We start from the raw sequence: 15,945 nt of genomic DNA, 5'->3' as shown, positions 1-15,945 counted from the left end.
AGAGAAGCAGTGTTAGCCATGTGGACTGAAAAGAATGAAGCACATACAAAATTGGGGAAACTCACTGTTACCATTTTTCTGTCTACAATGTTTCTTTTGATCGTTGTTTCTTTGCCCAGCCACTTTTGGACATGAATCATTGAGCCACTGTCTAATGTTATGACACCCTACAAATGCACAAGGAAATAACTTAGAATTAACAATACAGTACATTCTAACCCAAGAAGAACTAGACATCTACCATTTAATTTATATTTCAAAATCTTGTTCTTCAAAATTCTTAGTTTGGTTTGTGTCATAACTTCATACCATTAAACTAGAAGTCCCAAGGAACTAGTCAAGTAATGTTTTCTCTGTTTTATTGTGGGCACTGAGGCAACAATTCCTAATCTACTTGTGCTTAATCATTCCTTTCCGTATGAATCTTTACACAGTGACAAAGCAAGATCAGGAAGAAACAAAGTTAAAAACAATTTCAATTTTGTAGCCATATTAAACCACCAGAAATGACTGAGCAAAAGGATTGAGTTTAGAGATGTACACGTTTTTTAAAAACTGACTTGGTAGTAAGTCAAGCTACACAGAGAATAACGAGCCTAACCACCTCCTCGCTTTTTCCTGATTACTGAACATCAGGAATATTTAGTTCTAACCTTTACTTTCCGGTTGTCTGCAGTGGTTTCATCAAATTCTATTCCAAGCTGGAAGGAGATAACCGTGCTTTTGATACTTTCTGTTTGGATGGTTACTGTGTCCCCATCCTTACTAATAATAATCTTCACTTTCGCTGATCCCACCGTGTTCCTAGTTGCAGAATTTACTCCTGTAAGACAGAGAAAGCAACACTCACCTCATTCAGATAAGCTAACCAGCCTTTCTGGAAACAATTTGCAAAGAACAGAGACACATGGAAGTTCTGGATAACATCCAGTAATTTCTTTTATGCTCTCTGTGGACTCCCAGTCATAAGGTATAGGTAATAATCTTGCCTAACATTTGGAATGCCAGATTCACTTTCCGAGACAACTGTGCTTTATATAAAATGCGTATTTGCATGGTGCCTTCCAGGTGAAATGCTTTCACTTTTCCCCGTGGAATGTTACAGGCACAGGCGATGTTTGGCTGAAGACCTGGCTCTGCTGTTCAGGTTGGGGATTTTCCATTGTCAAACTTGACTCCTAATAAATCCAGCCAGAGGAGCTGGCTCTTTCTCTCTCTGAATCCATATCACACTCTAGTTCCCACTCAAGTTACTGAATAGGGAAGCAGTGCAGAGAAGCAGTGTTAGCCATGTGGACTGAAAAGAATGAAGTTCTTGAAGCCTGGCTCCAACTCTGCCATCTGCTAGCTGTGCATATGATACATCTTTCCTGCCCTTCTGTTTTCTCAGCAGTAAAATGTGGATAACTATCAAGGCATGGTGGCACAGATGCGTAAAATCACCGCACTCCGCAAGGCTGGAGGATTATAACTCTGATACCAGCCATGGCACCTTAGCAACCTAGTGAGACTTTCTCTCAAAATAAAAAAGGCTGGGGGTGTAGCTCAGTGCAGAGGCGCTGGGTTTGGCCCACATTACTACCAAAGAAAGGTGGATGCCTAGTACCCAGGTGTGTTGTAAGATGAGGTGAAAAGACTTACCATGGTACTAGCACAAGGAAAGTGCTTAATTGATTTTTTTTTGTGCCATGCTTCATATATTTCCCAGTCAGAACAATTGCTCTTCTGGCTATAAGCCCCTAGTTGTTCCCACACCTTCAAATTTTAATTTAAAACAAATAAGTTTATAAATCATTGAAGAGATAGAGGAAAAATTTTATTACTCCTGGGAAAATTAATATTGATACAAAAGAAGGGCTAAATATTACATTTATAAGTACACTGACTTCTTATCATGGGAGATAAGGCATTGTTTCATTGGCTATAATTTGTAAATATATTAATAGTTGTAAGCATCCACTGATCATTCCAGGCTAGTTTAAAAAGTGAAGATTGTGAGGCTTAATTTAATGTGAAAAATGTTAAATAATTGCTTTTCTTTTCACATTGGTAAAAATAATTGTCACTGTTACAGACCCAACTCTTATAACTGATGTTTGGTCAGTTAACTTTAGTTAAAGTTAAAAGATAAATAGTATTTATACTCATGAGAAACATTCAGCGGTAAGACATGCAATGAGTAAAAGTGTTCTATTTTCCCCACAAAAATTGAGAGTTCTCCAAAATACTGTTTTAAAATATCTCTTACACAAATGAGACCTTTAAAAATTAACTGGCTGGAAATTTTGTTTATTGCTACTGCTTTTTAAAATTATAATTTACAGCAAACTGTGAAACAAATTTAATAAATTTATATTTTTAATTATACTCATAGATTATTATGTATAAACTTGAAGCTGGAAAAAGCTATTCAGTGAAATGCCCAAGCTAAAGAGAAATTCTATGTAGAGGTTAGCATGATGAATTTTCAAAAAAAATAAATGGGCTTAAAGATATGGATTATAATTAGAGAGACTTTGTGAACCTAGTATTTTAAAAAACACAATTATTACTCATAATAAGAAGAGGCAAAAGTATTAATAATAAGAAATGGAATCACAAATTATCTTAGGCTCATATGAATATATCCCAGGATCACAAAAGAATTATAGGAAAATTAATTATAAAGTGCAAACCGCAGCACATCACAAAATGCTTCTCCAGTTCCCAAATCTTGTAATGGACAGTCTTACCTAGTTCTTTCATGTAATTCTCAAAGTTTTCACTGGAGACCAGTTTCCAGTTTCCCAAGAAGGGCTCCACCATCCTGGAGAGCTGGCTGAGAAGTGGCCCTCACAGCTGAAAACCAAGGAGAAGTGGACCTCACAGTACCACCACAGGCTTAATTTAAAGAACGTCCTCATCATGTGATGCTTGTGATGTGGCTAATAGGCAGCACGGCTAGGATGCTGGGCACCAGCATTTAACTTATTTTATTTACCTCCAAATTAAGGGACAGAAAATTGACAACTCAAGTTTAATTCCAGTCAACGATTACAGTGTCTTGCAGAGATCTATACCCAGGAGTCACTTGGTAAGTGTTATGTGGGATGGAGAGAGTTTTGAGTAGAGGTCGGCCTTTTGAACCGTGAATGCTGAGTGACCCTGAAGGAACAAGCTGATGAATGCTTGATGAACACCTGACTGGCATGTTTTCCCAACCACGCAAGGGTATCTTTGCTTGTTTGTGACATCCTCAGCTGTTTTTGGTTTGGCTGAGTCATATTAAAATCATATCTTCCCTTCCCTTCCTTTCAGTGTTGATGTATTACTATTAGTTAATGTAACTGAAATGCTTATAGTTGCTGGGAATAATGTGTAGGCTATAGTTATTATTATCATTATTGCTAATTAAGGGTAATTGAGGACTGGAAAGAAAGGTGACAATTATTCACTAGTGATTCATGATTTAAGCCTTAAAAAGGAGGCAGAGCCAATGCCTGGAAAATTCACTTTTTAGGTTTACAAAGTAATTTTGATATTGTGACATCATTTGAAATTGTGAAGGTAAACCAAGGCAGAAAAAAATATTTGACACCTGCCCCCTAAAGGAAACTCAAGGGAAGTGAGTAAATTCAGTGTCTGTGCAATGACTGCTGCAGTAATCTGTGGTACAGCCAATGGAGGTGGGCCTCGCAAGTGCCAGGCCTGCTAAGAAGGGCTGGGTTGAGGGAACGTGGGTTTACATCCCAGTTTCACACCTCAGTGGTTCTGAAAGAAAGGATGGAAAGATACAGGGTCAGGGACCACACCCATAAGACATACTTTTTACTGACGTTGTGTCAAATATTCCTTCAACCCAAGGAAATATCTTTTCAAGACACTTCTGTATGGACAAGCAAATAAGAGATTACTGTTTTTACATCATAACATAGTAAGTTAATAAAGAATTTCTTTTGAAGAAAACATATAAAGCAAGACTTTATAATTTTATGTCTCTATAGATTGAACAGTCACTAAGCTACCTGGATATTAAAGTAAGGTCAGAAAAAATCCATTAGAATCAGTTTCATAAAAGAGGCTCATGCTCAAAATAAGTGTGTGAACAGGTGAAGGTGCATTCAAAGGTGATGTCTGAAGGGAGAGCAAGTTCCTAGAGCTTGCTTTGCTTTTTCTAAATGTCTGTGTCTTTGCTGTTTGAATGGCAGCAAGCTTGTATGGTCATGCGTGTTGGTCAGTGGAGCACTATGACAAAGGTGTCCCTTTTGTTAACCTTCCTTTTCATTCTGATCCTCCTGCCATGGATTGATTTAGAAGTCAATCCTATGGTCCACTTTAGAACTCAGTTGGCTTGTGTGATAAAAGAAAAAAATCAAGTTTCTGCTTTTGTAAATTTCTCCACCCCAAGAAGGAAGTCTGAGTAAAAGATAGTCTCTTTTCTACCTGTACACATTGGTTTCTTATATGATATTAACACCACTGCATGTATTGGGATGCCGCTGAAGTAAGGAGCCAGAACTGAAGAAGGCAGAGCAGAGAGGTGAGGAGAACCAAGGGCTGCTTTCTTTCAAGAAGTGCTATCGGGTGAATGCATAAATGTCATCGTTTAAATTCTTGGTGTCTGAGTTGTCACTTGCAGGCTATGCCTTTGTAAAAGCTCCAGAATGTGGTTCATGTGAGCTTTCACAGCCAGCAGTCACATGTATCACGTGCAGCTAGCCTCATGGGCAGCATCTACCCGGCTTCCCAGATCCAATTCTAACATTTCTGAAAAACCGGCTCTGAACTAGTCGATCTCTATTATGTTATGCAGTTATACTATCTTTAATCAATGTATACTGGAGAATGGATCACAGTATTGCAACCAGCTGTCTCATGACAGAACTCAGCTATCTTGAGAGCAATTCTGTGAGCATGTCAAGAAAGAATAATTATTTCTCCCTGACCTCTATATTACTGACAGTGCTTGCCACATCATAAATGTTAGATAAATATTTTATAAATGAATGATAAAAGATATAAGCAGTATTTATTGTTCCCCTCATTAGTGTACTTATCTCTCTAACAGTGATTAAGTCAGGGTTTTATGTACTCTCCTCTCCTAGCCTGGTCTTATGATAAGCCTTTCATTCTAGATCTTAGCCCAGATCGAGAGTCTTAATCCCTGCTTTTATGAAGAAAACAAATTTGTACTTGTCCTCCTCTCTGTCCTTTATATAACAATGTTGCACACAGACTAGGTACTCAGGACGGGGCATGGTGTAATCCCAGTACTCTGGGAGACTGAGGCAAAAAGACTATAAATTCAAACCCATCGTGGGCAACTCAGTAAAACAGTGTTTCAAAATGAAAAGTAGTACAAATGTAGCTCAGTATAAAGACCTTGGATTCAACCCCAGTACCACACAAACACACTGAGAACTCAGAAAATGAACAGCTTTGGACCAATTTTTTTTAGAACATTTTAAATTTGTTTATTTTTATTGGTATATGACTTCAGTACACAATGATAATATTCCTCGTGGAGAGTTGGTATATGTACAAGCGCATCTTGATGCTTTTTTCATCCTCTTCCCACTCCCTTCCTCCTCTCTTTATCTCTTGATCCCCTTCCGTTTTGCAAAAGATCCATCTCCCTACTTCCTGTTATCTATCTTTTATTTTACTCTATTTGCATTTTGGGTTTTTCATGTAAAAGAGATGACCCAATATTTAAGCTTGTGTGTTGATTTATTTCATTTAACATTATAATATCAAAGTGCATCCACTTTCCTACAAGTGACTCAGGTTTATAATTTTTTATGGCAGAAAGGTACTCCACTGTGTATAAATACCACATTTTTTTATCCATTCATCTGCTGCTGGATGTATAGGTTGCTTTCAAGGTTTAGCTGTTATGAGTTGTACTGCTATAAATGTGAGTTTGCATGTATCACTGTAATATGATGTCTTTAACTCTTTTTTGAATTTTTATTTTATTTTTAAAGAAAAAATCACAAACAGCACGATATCAACTACAGCACAAACTTTACCTTTAAATTTTTGGTTGATGTGTATTAATTGTAGCTATTAATGAGGTTTTGTGTCACATTTCAGTACCTGCATACAGCATGCACTGATCAAATCCAGCCTTCCTTTATCCCTCTTCCATCTGCCCAGCTTCTAGTCAGCACTATTTTACATTCAGATAGAATTTTCTTGCCTTTTCTTAAACTTCCACATGCTGTCTCTGTGTCAGGTTTAGTTCATTTAACCTAATATCTTCCTGCATTATACATTGTAACAGACTTTTGTCATATTATGAAATCTAAGCATGTGTTTGAGAACTTTTAAGCTATGTATGCAAGCCCTAGTAATATATAAAGGTGCTTCATGACTTCTACAATAGGCCTGAAAGACATACATACAACACACATATGCGCACACCCACACTACCCGCAGAAACTCCTTATCATTTTTATGTTCCTTATATTGAGATTCCAAGAGATTTTATACAAATAAAAAGTTCTAATAGTAAAAAAATTCTTTTTGTTTGTTTTGGTTTTTTGAGACAGGGTCTTGCTATGTCATTCAGCCTAGTCTTGAACTCACTATGCAGCCCCACTGGCCTCAAACTCCTGGCAGTCCTCCTGCCTCAACCTCCTAAGTGCTGGTGTTACAGGTGTGCACCATGCCAGGAAAGAAAAAAATAAATTTTTGGAAACTATTACTACAATAAGGCTTAAATCCTTATTCATGAATAAGTCTGTCACCAGTTTCTGGAACAAATATTATGGAATTGTTTGTCCTGAATTCTGCAGATATTTTAGAGACAGCCTCACACTGTTGTTGGTAGTGATTTGTGTGCTCCAAAGGTTCATGTACTGGAAGCTTGGTCCTCAGTATAGCTCTGTTAAGATGCTGGAATCTTCCAGTGGAGGCCACTGGAAGGTGATTAGCTCATGGTGGACACTACCTACAGAAGGGATTAGTGGGGACCAAGTTAGACACCACAAATGAATAAGATGCCCCTCTCCTGCTCTCTGCCTTCTGGTCTCTTCGTGTGATTGCTCCCTCTGGTACACACTCATCTCACTAGTACCACCTACCATGAGGTTCTCATAGAGATAAAATCTTTGAGGGTGCTCCCTCTTGGGCTTTCAACCTCAAAAATGTGAACTGTGAAACTGTGAAAATACTTTTTTTTCTTTATAAAGTATTCAATCTCAGGTATTGTGCTATAGCAGTGGAAAACTGACTAAAACATCTGGCTTGCCATTAATGCCATTAATCTAGGGACTAAAATTTATATGGAGATTTTTGTCTACAACAAGCATTGGATGTACTGGTCTCTTGGAATATTCTCACATAAGGCTAGTACAACTTATGAGTGTTTGGATCAGAAGACTGTGGAATATTTTCCTATGTTTAAAACTGCTTTACTCTCAGAGAGATAGTTTGTTGCTTGTAGATTTGTGAAAGAGGGACTAAATGTTCAGTCATGACACACATTTAACTCCTATCTAGGAAAATTGAAAAATCCATACATATTAATTTTTACTTTGCATTATTGTGAGGTATCTTATTACTCATATCAGAAGCAAAGCAATAATGCAGAGTTTTTATTTTTTCACTCACTCATGAGTGTAGAATTATCCTATACAATAAATATGTAGTTACACCACCTTCTACATCTAAAAAGTTTTATTTAATCAATACAATCATATTCAATAAATTGCCTGCTATTTAGCGAAAACAATAATTATCTTTTTGAACAACACATCCAGAAATGTTGTAGAGTTTGATACAAACTTCAGCCCAGGTCTATGTCCTTTGGCTTATGCTCTCTCATAAACCCTGGTAGAAGTGACGCTGTTCATGACACATTCCTAGATGCACAGGCAAAAAGAAGAAAGAATTGTTGGTCACAATGGTACTACACCACGGGTTAAATTATGTTTCTCAGTGTAGGAAAGGAAAAGATATTTACCAAATACATGTTTTCCCCCAGGGAACCTTATAATCTATCTGGTAGGTGAACAAGATAAGCAGAAACATACAGCACAACGTATTGGACCCTGGAGAGAGGCAAGGAATACCTAGGTGGGAGCCAGCTGGTTGGGGATAAGATCCACACAAAGGATAGAGAGAGTAGTTCTGTGGTAGAGTGTGTGCTTAGCAAGTGGGAGACCCCAGATGAAATCCCCAGGGCCAAAAAACAAGCAAAGACTCCTAAAACAAATAAACAAACAAAAACAAAACCATGAACACAATTGCCAGAGTGGAAACAGTGCCAGTAAAAATTACACTTTTGTTCTATGTAAAAAAGCTATTGTTTTCCTGTCTAAGTACTAAGCAGCTGTACCTTACTTAGCTTCAGAGATCAACAGTTGAGTAAGTCAGTATTCTGAAGAAAAGTAATGATCTTTGGATAACCTAATGGTAGCACCTAGAAAATACTCACCACCACCAACTTATCACCCTCACATTTTCTTGTTATGGTGGTTGATTTTCCATCCCATTTCTGCACCTGTATCAGGGCACCCCCATCTAAGGTTATGATGCTCTGAAAACACAATAAAAAGTGACTACAATTTGTATATGAAGACAGAAAACAAAATTTAAAATGCAACACGTTGGTCCAAAGAATACTTTGAGATCACTAGCAGTTCTATATCCCAAGAATACATGGCAACAAAGGAGTCTTGAAAACAATAGCATGCAACATAGATAGATAGACAGACAGGTAGATAGACAGACAGACAAACTAGATAAGCTAGAATATACAAAACACTGTGGAAAGTACAGATTATAAATTTAAAATGAGATGTAGTATTACAGGTGATATTTTTCTTGCACTCTTATAAATTTTCTCTAGCATTGTTTATTACTTGACTTCAAATACCCTATGTATTGTATGACACGAAAATTATGTTAGTTTTAAAACTATAAGAAACTTTAATAAAAAATGGGCGAGGAACTTGACTACATATCAGAGGCAATGTGACTTAGGTGTCAGAGTTCAGGGTCTCTGACTTGTGACCAAAGTTTTCCCCCTGTCACTATGAACCTGTTATTCTGAAGTATTTTCTTATACACAATAGGAATTTAATAAACAGGCATTCACTTTGCATTAATTCTTCATTCTTTACCTTGGCTTTTCTGTCGTCTGCGGTGAATTCGTCAAATTCCTGGCCCAGTTTGAAGCAAATCTCAGTGTTTTTAAAGGTACTTTCTGATCTAATGGTGATCACATCTCCATTTATACTGATGATCATGTTGGGTTTGGCCATGCCAGCCACTTTCCTGGTGGCAAAACCCACTCCTAGAGTTAGGAAAAGAAAAAAATAAGGTCTATATTTCCTCTTACATTTTTGTCAGTCAGAGCAATGTGCATGTACGCACATCTGTGAGTACGTATGATAAAAGGAGAAAGACACCAGTGACCTCCTTCAGGCCTCATTTAAGAGCTTCTGTGGATAAGTACATTATGAAAACATTTAAGAAAAACTTGACATGCAGTATGTAGTATATAAGGTTATTCTTTTCTTATCATCTGTATAACTCTTCAGAAGACCACTGTTAATTTTCAGTAAGAGTACAAACAGAGATTAAGTCTTCTAGTATATAGATATTTTTTCCACTCTCATTTTCTCTGTGAACCACTCAAGGCAAACTTGACCATTTCATTCCCTCTTAAATATTAAAATGATATTTAAAGTTAGAGGCAAAATTTGGGGGCTAATATAGTCATTCAGGTAAAAGATTGTCTACTTTGAGTATATAAAAATCACATTTCGGGGTTGGGGATTTAGCTCAGCGGCAAAGCGCCTGCCTGGCAAGCGCAAGGTCGTGAGTTCGGTTCCTGATACCGGAGAAAAACAAAAAAAAAAAAAAATAAAAAAATAAAAATCACATTTCATAACAATTACTGCCAAGTGTAGGTTTCTGAGCTTCTTTCCCAAATTATTGGACCATGAAATAAAGATTTTGATTTCTTCAAAAAGGAAAAGAATGTTTTCTACATTTATACCATATTAGAACGAAGACAGCATTTCCAGTAAAGTACAGGAAATATTAAAGAAGAATGAGGTGTTAATTGTCAAAACTTCAAAATTTAAGGAATTGATATGTCTTACTTTAGAATAGTTTGAAAACCAATATTTTGATTCCCAGTCATCATCTAAGTTGTGAACTTCTACTGTCTTAAAAGAGGAACATGTTTTGCAGTGTAAGGTTTGGGAACAACAATTTACAACCATACACAAACAATAGTAACTTGTCACTGTGTATATTATACAGAATTTATGATAGTCATAAACATGCTGAATTTTGTTGACACACACATAAATCTAGCCTATTTGATGGAAGGTGACTAAAAGTTAAAAATAGGGAAGAGCTGAGAGAGAAATTGCAAAAAAAAAAAAAGTAATGCTGTGGCTCTGATTTAGCTTTCTGTTTGAAAAGTGACCACAGTGGGAAGATAATATATTACTTCATATAGTCCCATCTGTATTACAAAATACAACAGTGTATGTCGCAGTGGACCAGTGTAGCCAATGGATACAACATGAAATGTGATTCCAGAATGGCTGAGTTTGGGAATAAGTCTATTCTCTACTCTCTTAATTAACTGTCTGCTCATCCTTCCTTAGAGAAGCCAGTTGCATTCAGGAGATATCATATGGCTTTTAATTATCAGTCTCTGTTAATCAAACCCTTGCATTTCTCTAGCAGTATTTATTAATTTGTGTATGGAATCACAACTAGTTTATATTCTGGAAAGTTATGTCTTTCTCATGCTGAAATTCCTGATTTTTCTCTCCACTATAAAGAAGAAAACAGTAGTTACAGATAAATAAGAAATATATATAATGTATAATTGAGAAGAATTATTTTGAGATTGAAGAGATTAAATCCTAAACTCTAACAAGATATTGAGTAAAATTCTCCCCAATTTGCTAATCTTGGATATGACTTTGTCATGTACGAGAGTTGGGAGAGAAAGGACTTTCAAAGTAGAAGCCAAAGAAGAAGTTGTCTCTCTATTTTCATTGCTTTAATGCTGTGATTATCTGGCATTCACACAATGACATACTAACAGTGTTAACAGAGTCTAAAACATTGCAAGCTTCTATGAGAAAAAACATATGTAACATATGTGACATATTTAACTTTACTCAGTAAATATGTCTTTTACTAAAAATCACACAGGAGACTATAGAAGTATTTAAGTCACTTAAGGCACATATTGTCTGAAATTAAAATTTTGTTTGCCATAGAACAACCACAAATTTTAATGGATTGATACTGAGACCAAAAAAAAAAAAAACCCTGTTAACATACATTTACAGGAAAAAAGCCAAGATGAGAAATATAGTGGTTTCAGTATTTGCATGCTACAAATAAATATGCTTTTCTTTCCAAGTTATTGTCTATTTTGTATGTGAAATGGAATGAAAAGGCAGCAGGGTTAAAGAGCCAAGTAAACCAATTAAAGTAAAATTTTGCAATTAAAGTAAAATCTTGTCATTATATATGTCATAAAAGTTTCAGTTAGACCCTTTCTAATACCGGTTCACTTTTAGGTAGCATTAGTTGTAGCTTTGGTTCAGAAAATTTCCAGAAATAGAGTCTCACCTGCAGCTTCTGCAGCCTCTGTATAAAAAAAGCATTGTCATTCCTGGCCAGTGCTTCCAGCATGAAAACAGCTATAAGCCCTTTCTCCCCAGAGTAAAACTTACACACCCAGTCATCCACAATACATTTCCTTACCCACTTCTTTCATGTAATCATCAAAGTTTTCACTGGAGACGAGTTTCCAGGTACCTACAAATGCATCACACATTCTGTGAGCTTTGTAGGGTTATTCTTTCAGGTGAGAAAGAGGCTGTGGGTTTCAGGAAGGTGTTGTGACCCTCTTGAATCCAGATAACCCCCTTTTAAAGACACTCAGAACATGTGACCATAGGAGTAACCAATTGAGAAAAATATCGGATCATTTCCTTCATTACCAGCCTCTGTATTTTTTCTTCTGAGTCATGTTTTTTAATAGAAATTTCTCAACTTTGATTCTCCTTGGCAAATTGTCATTGGACTTGGAGTACAAATTATTTTTAACCACAAACAGAATATTTTCAACATTCTTGATTTGACTTTTTAATGATCAGTGGCTTGAACTTCCTCCTATTATTTTAATACATATATATCCATTGTAGAGTGGAACAATTACCTTGGGATGTGCTTTGACCCTTGCTCCTTGAGCACTTATTTTATTAATATTATAATTGTGTAGTTCATTTAAATTGAGGAACACAAGAACTACCTTTGAGATCCTTAGATAATTGCATTGAATTCTTAAATAACTGTCTCTCTGAGCCAATACTGTCCAGGAATTACCTGGCCATTAAAACAAAATTCATAATGCATTTTAAAGTGCCTCAGATTTCTAATTTCAAATTTTGACTATTTAATATGATAGAAATTTCATTCAATTCATCTACCAGTAATCTAAACTGCAAGTTTAATTAAAATATTACTTTAATCTCACCTCTTCCATCTTTACATGTAGTCTAAACTATATACCATATTTTAAAGTCAATATTATAATATGTAATATATATTAAAAATTCTCAACTGACTATATGTTGAAAAGACAATAGTTAAGATACGTTAAGTGAGATACATTTCTACAATTAATCTGTGTCTTTTTTACTTTCTCTGTGTGGCTATCAAAAATTTTCAGATTACTTACATGGTTCACATGCTATTTCTCTTGGAAAAAACTATTTGACATTAAAGCTTATTTGTTTATTCAATATGTAGATCAGGTACTGTGCTAGTCACTGGGGATTCAATAGTGAGCAAGCCACATCAACACTTGCTTGCTCTCAGGGAGCTTACATTCTAATACTGGAGAAGATAATATTTGAAGAGATAAATCAATAAACCAGTTGCAAGTAGTGCTGTGTTTTGAAGCAAACTGAGCAAAATAATCTGGCACAAGGGCTGCTTGAAAGTTGGACACACTAGATGAGGCAATCCAGGAAGGTCCATCCATTGAAGGAGGTGAACAATGGATCTATCACCAAATGATGGAAAGACAACTCTAGGAAGTGCAGAAAAAGAGCACTCTAGGCAAAGGGAACAGCAGGAGATGCTGGTTGGATTCACTTTCAAGACAACATGGTCAGGGCCCAGCGCAGACAGGAGATCCTCACTCAGAAGGCCTGTGAACTGCTCTCCCCAGGGTTGGTGTGTGGGCCCTCTCTGCATGTGCCCAGCATCCAGTGAGGTCCTGGAGCAGGTGCGGCATGAGCTACTGGTACCGTGGTTCAGGTTTGGGCTTTGCTTGTGCCCTGACCTCCTGGAGGTCACAGACAGGGGCAGTCTGTGATCACTGTCTGTGCACCCCACATCTGGCTCCTTGCTGCGTCCTGAACTGACTGGAGACACAGAATCAGAGAGGCTGCGACCCCCTGACAGCACAGGCCCCAGCCTAACACCCCCGAGAGAACCAGGTACTTCCCATCTACTTCCTGGGGGCAGGGAGGGCAACCCACAATCCCGCCGGCATTACAGTCTGAGTCTCTGCCTTCTGTGCACCTGGCACAGACGGGAAACCCTCACTCAGAAGGCCCACGAACTGCTCTCAGTGGGGTTGGAGTGTGGGCCCTTTCTGCGTGTGCCCAGCACCCAGTGAGGTACGAGAGCAGGCACTGCATGAGCTGCTGGCACCATGGTTTGGGTTTGGGCTTTCCTTGTGCCCCAACCCCCTGGAGGTCATAGACATGGGCAGTCTGTGATCACTACCGGTGCAGCCCACGTTTGGCCCCTGTGTGCTTCCTGAACTGCCTGGAGGTGCAGAATCAGGTGGTCCACAAACCTTTCACTCTGCAGTTCGTGTCTGGGTTTGCCTGTATCCTGAACTGCCTGGGGACACAGGTCCAGTGGTCCGTGATTGTATGTATATAAGGATAGCTAACATAGATGTACAACTGTCTTCTATTGCTCTACAGAAAGGAACAGTTAGTGATTACTTGTTTGATCAATCTGGTATGTCCCCATTTGTTTTCCTGAGAAGCCACTTTGAAAATATCAATGGGTAATACAGCAACCATGGTTAATTTCCTAGAACTTTGTCTGTAACTCTGTTTTCTTTGTATTATTCTTATGCTATTTTGTAAATGGATGTCTGTTTGTTAATATGTTTTCTTTCTTTTATTTTTTAAAAGAAAAGAAAGAAAAAAAAAGACAACATGGTCAGGAAGAATACCTATTCCATGACAAATGTTTAAGTTGGTGTTCCTGATGAGCAAAGGCCAGAGTCCATTAGGATAAAAATGTCTGCTCAACTTCCACCACTGTAGGAAACCAAATAATTGAATGTACAAGAAAATACATGAAGGAATGATAATTAGGTAGACTAGTGAGAGTCCATCACTACTCCTACTAAAAAACCTTGAAGAGTATTTCTGTGGGCCAGGAACATCATCTTCCTATGTCAATATATTTTAGGCCTGATTATTGTTGAAAAAATGACATAGTTGATATTTTTCTAGAAATAACCACAACCCCCTTTAATGGTTTCATATAAGCTAAAATAGGTGTAATCTATAGAAAAGAGCCTTACCAATTTAAGTAGCAATGGAGGAATTAAGATATGACAAAATTGTTGAGTCTAACTGAAGAAGTTTCATGTTGTTACCTGTAAAAAGTAACAAAATAGGTTTAGTAGTAGAGTTCCTTATCTGAACGAATGTTGTCCCTAGAAGCAGCTAAATTTATACTCCAAACACATGGGCTATTCATGCAATAGCAATATTCTCAATATGTATGAGACCACTAAATTATGTCTTAGGTAAGGATAGAACTCTTTCAAGACAATAAGCTGTTCCAGCTCCTCTCCTTCCCTCTTCCCCTGTTGGAGCTCAGCTGCACTTCAGACAGCTTCAGGAACTCGGATGAGCTGCTGCCGCCCCTACACAGAGCTTGGGACCAGACAGAAATCTGGACAGCGGTGGGACTGAATCCCGAACATCTTCAGGAAGCCCAGTGAGGCAGTGCGGCACCTCCCTGACCAGAGTGCAAGGCAGGCAGAACGCTGGGCATCCTCTGGGGCATCGGTGGCTACTGGCCACACCCATATTTGTGTCTGCCTTGGCTGGGCTGAATCCCAGACATCTTCAAGAAGCCCAGTGAGGCACAGTGGCACCTGCCTGACCAGTGTGCAAGGCAGGCAGAACCCCAGGCACCCTCCGGGGCCTCAGTGGCTACTGGCCACATGCATGGTGTGTCTAGGAGGGCTGGACTGAATGCCAGATACCTTTAGGAACCCTGGTGAGTCACTCCGGTGCCTCCCCCACTAGTAGGTGAAACATGTGGAGCCCTGGACAACTTCTGGAGCCTTGGTGGTCACTGCCAGAACAACTTGCACCCCACCCTCCCCCGGGAGCTCAGCTGAAACTTGGACAGAGTCAGCAGCCTTGGGGAGTCCACTCTTACCCTCCCCTTCCTGTCCTTCCCCTTCCCTCATACACCTGGGAAACAACTGAATGCAAGAAAGTTCGGGAGCATAAGGGACCGCACCTTGCCAACACTCACCAGCACAGGAGCTGCACTGAGCACTGTGGATCTGAAGACTCTCTCCCTGCTACTCACACACAAACAGGAGAATGAGGCTGCACTCCAAGAAGCCGCTGGATCTTCAAAAATGACAAAACAAAGGAGCAAAATGCAATCGCAGACCACCACACCACCCAAAACAAATCTAGGAGGCATCAACACAGAAGAGTCTGGAAGTCATACACCTGAAATTTCTGAAATGATAGCAACTGAAGTAAAGAAACAACTCCATCAGGTCATAGGAGACATCAGATCAGAAATAATGTCTCAGGTGAGAAAAGAAATGATAACAATAATGAAAGAAATGTTCAGCATATTCAAAGATGACATAGACAAGAAACTAGAACAGTATAGACAACTCAA

The 15,945-nt window shown here is 38.2% G+C and overlaps 2 protein-coding genes across 2 annotated transcripts; both read right to left on the bottom strand.

The window, feature by feature from the left end:
• Window positions 1-71: 71 nt before the first annotated feature.
• Fabp9 (fatty acid binding protein 9, testis) lies at window positions 72-2,844 on the bottom strand (the record flags this gene model as incomplete). The annotated part of the gene is given in 3 exon segments (XM_013518147.1): window positions 72-167; window positions 654-823; window positions 2,733-2,844. Coding segments are annotated over 3 exon segments (339 nt in total), but the record flags the coding sequence as incomplete, so codon positions are not given.
• A 4,723-nt stretch (window positions 2,845-7,567) lies between these two features.
• Fabp4 (fatty acid binding protein 4, adipocyte) lies at window positions 7,568-11,892 on the bottom strand. Its single transcript, XM_005392054.2, has 4 exons — window positions 11,734-11,892; window positions 9,111-9,283; window positions 8,423-8,524; window positions 7,568-7,847 (listed from the first exon to the last, which is right to left on the bottom strand). Exons 1-4 carry the CDS (start codon window positions 11,804-11,806, stop codon window positions 7,797-7,799), a joined length of 399 nt encoding a protein of 132 aa, XP_005392111.2. The 5' UTR covers window positions 11,807-11,892; the 3' UTR covers window positions 7,568-7,796.
• Window positions 11,893-15,945: the final 4,053 nt, after the last annotated feature.

The sequence above is a fragment of the Chinchilla lanigera genome, unplaced genomic scaffold, assembly GCF_000276665.1.
Source record: "Chinchilla lanigera isolate Chin_1 unplaced genomic scaffold, ChiLan1.0 scaffold00043, whole genome shotgun sequence".
Classification (NCBI taxonomy): domain Eukaryota; kingdom Metazoa; phylum Chordata; class Mammalia; order Rodentia; family Chinchillidae; genus Chinchilla; species Chinchilla lanigera.
This window is presented reverse-complemented; position numbering and strand designations above follow the sequence as displayed.

Coding starts and splice junctions, on each gene's coding strand:
- Fabp4 (XM_005392054.2), bottom strand. CDS start 11,806: ATGTGTGATGCATTTGTAGGTACCTGGAAACTCGTCTCCAGTGAAAAC. Junction 9,284..11,733: donor TGATTACATGAAAGAAGTGG/GTAAGGAAATGT, acceptor TCCTAACTCTAG/GAGTGGGTTTTGCCACCAGG. Junction 8,525..9,110: donor CAGACGACAGAAAAGCCAAG/GTAAAGAATGAA, acceptor TTGTGTTTTCAG/AGCATCATAACCTTAGATGG.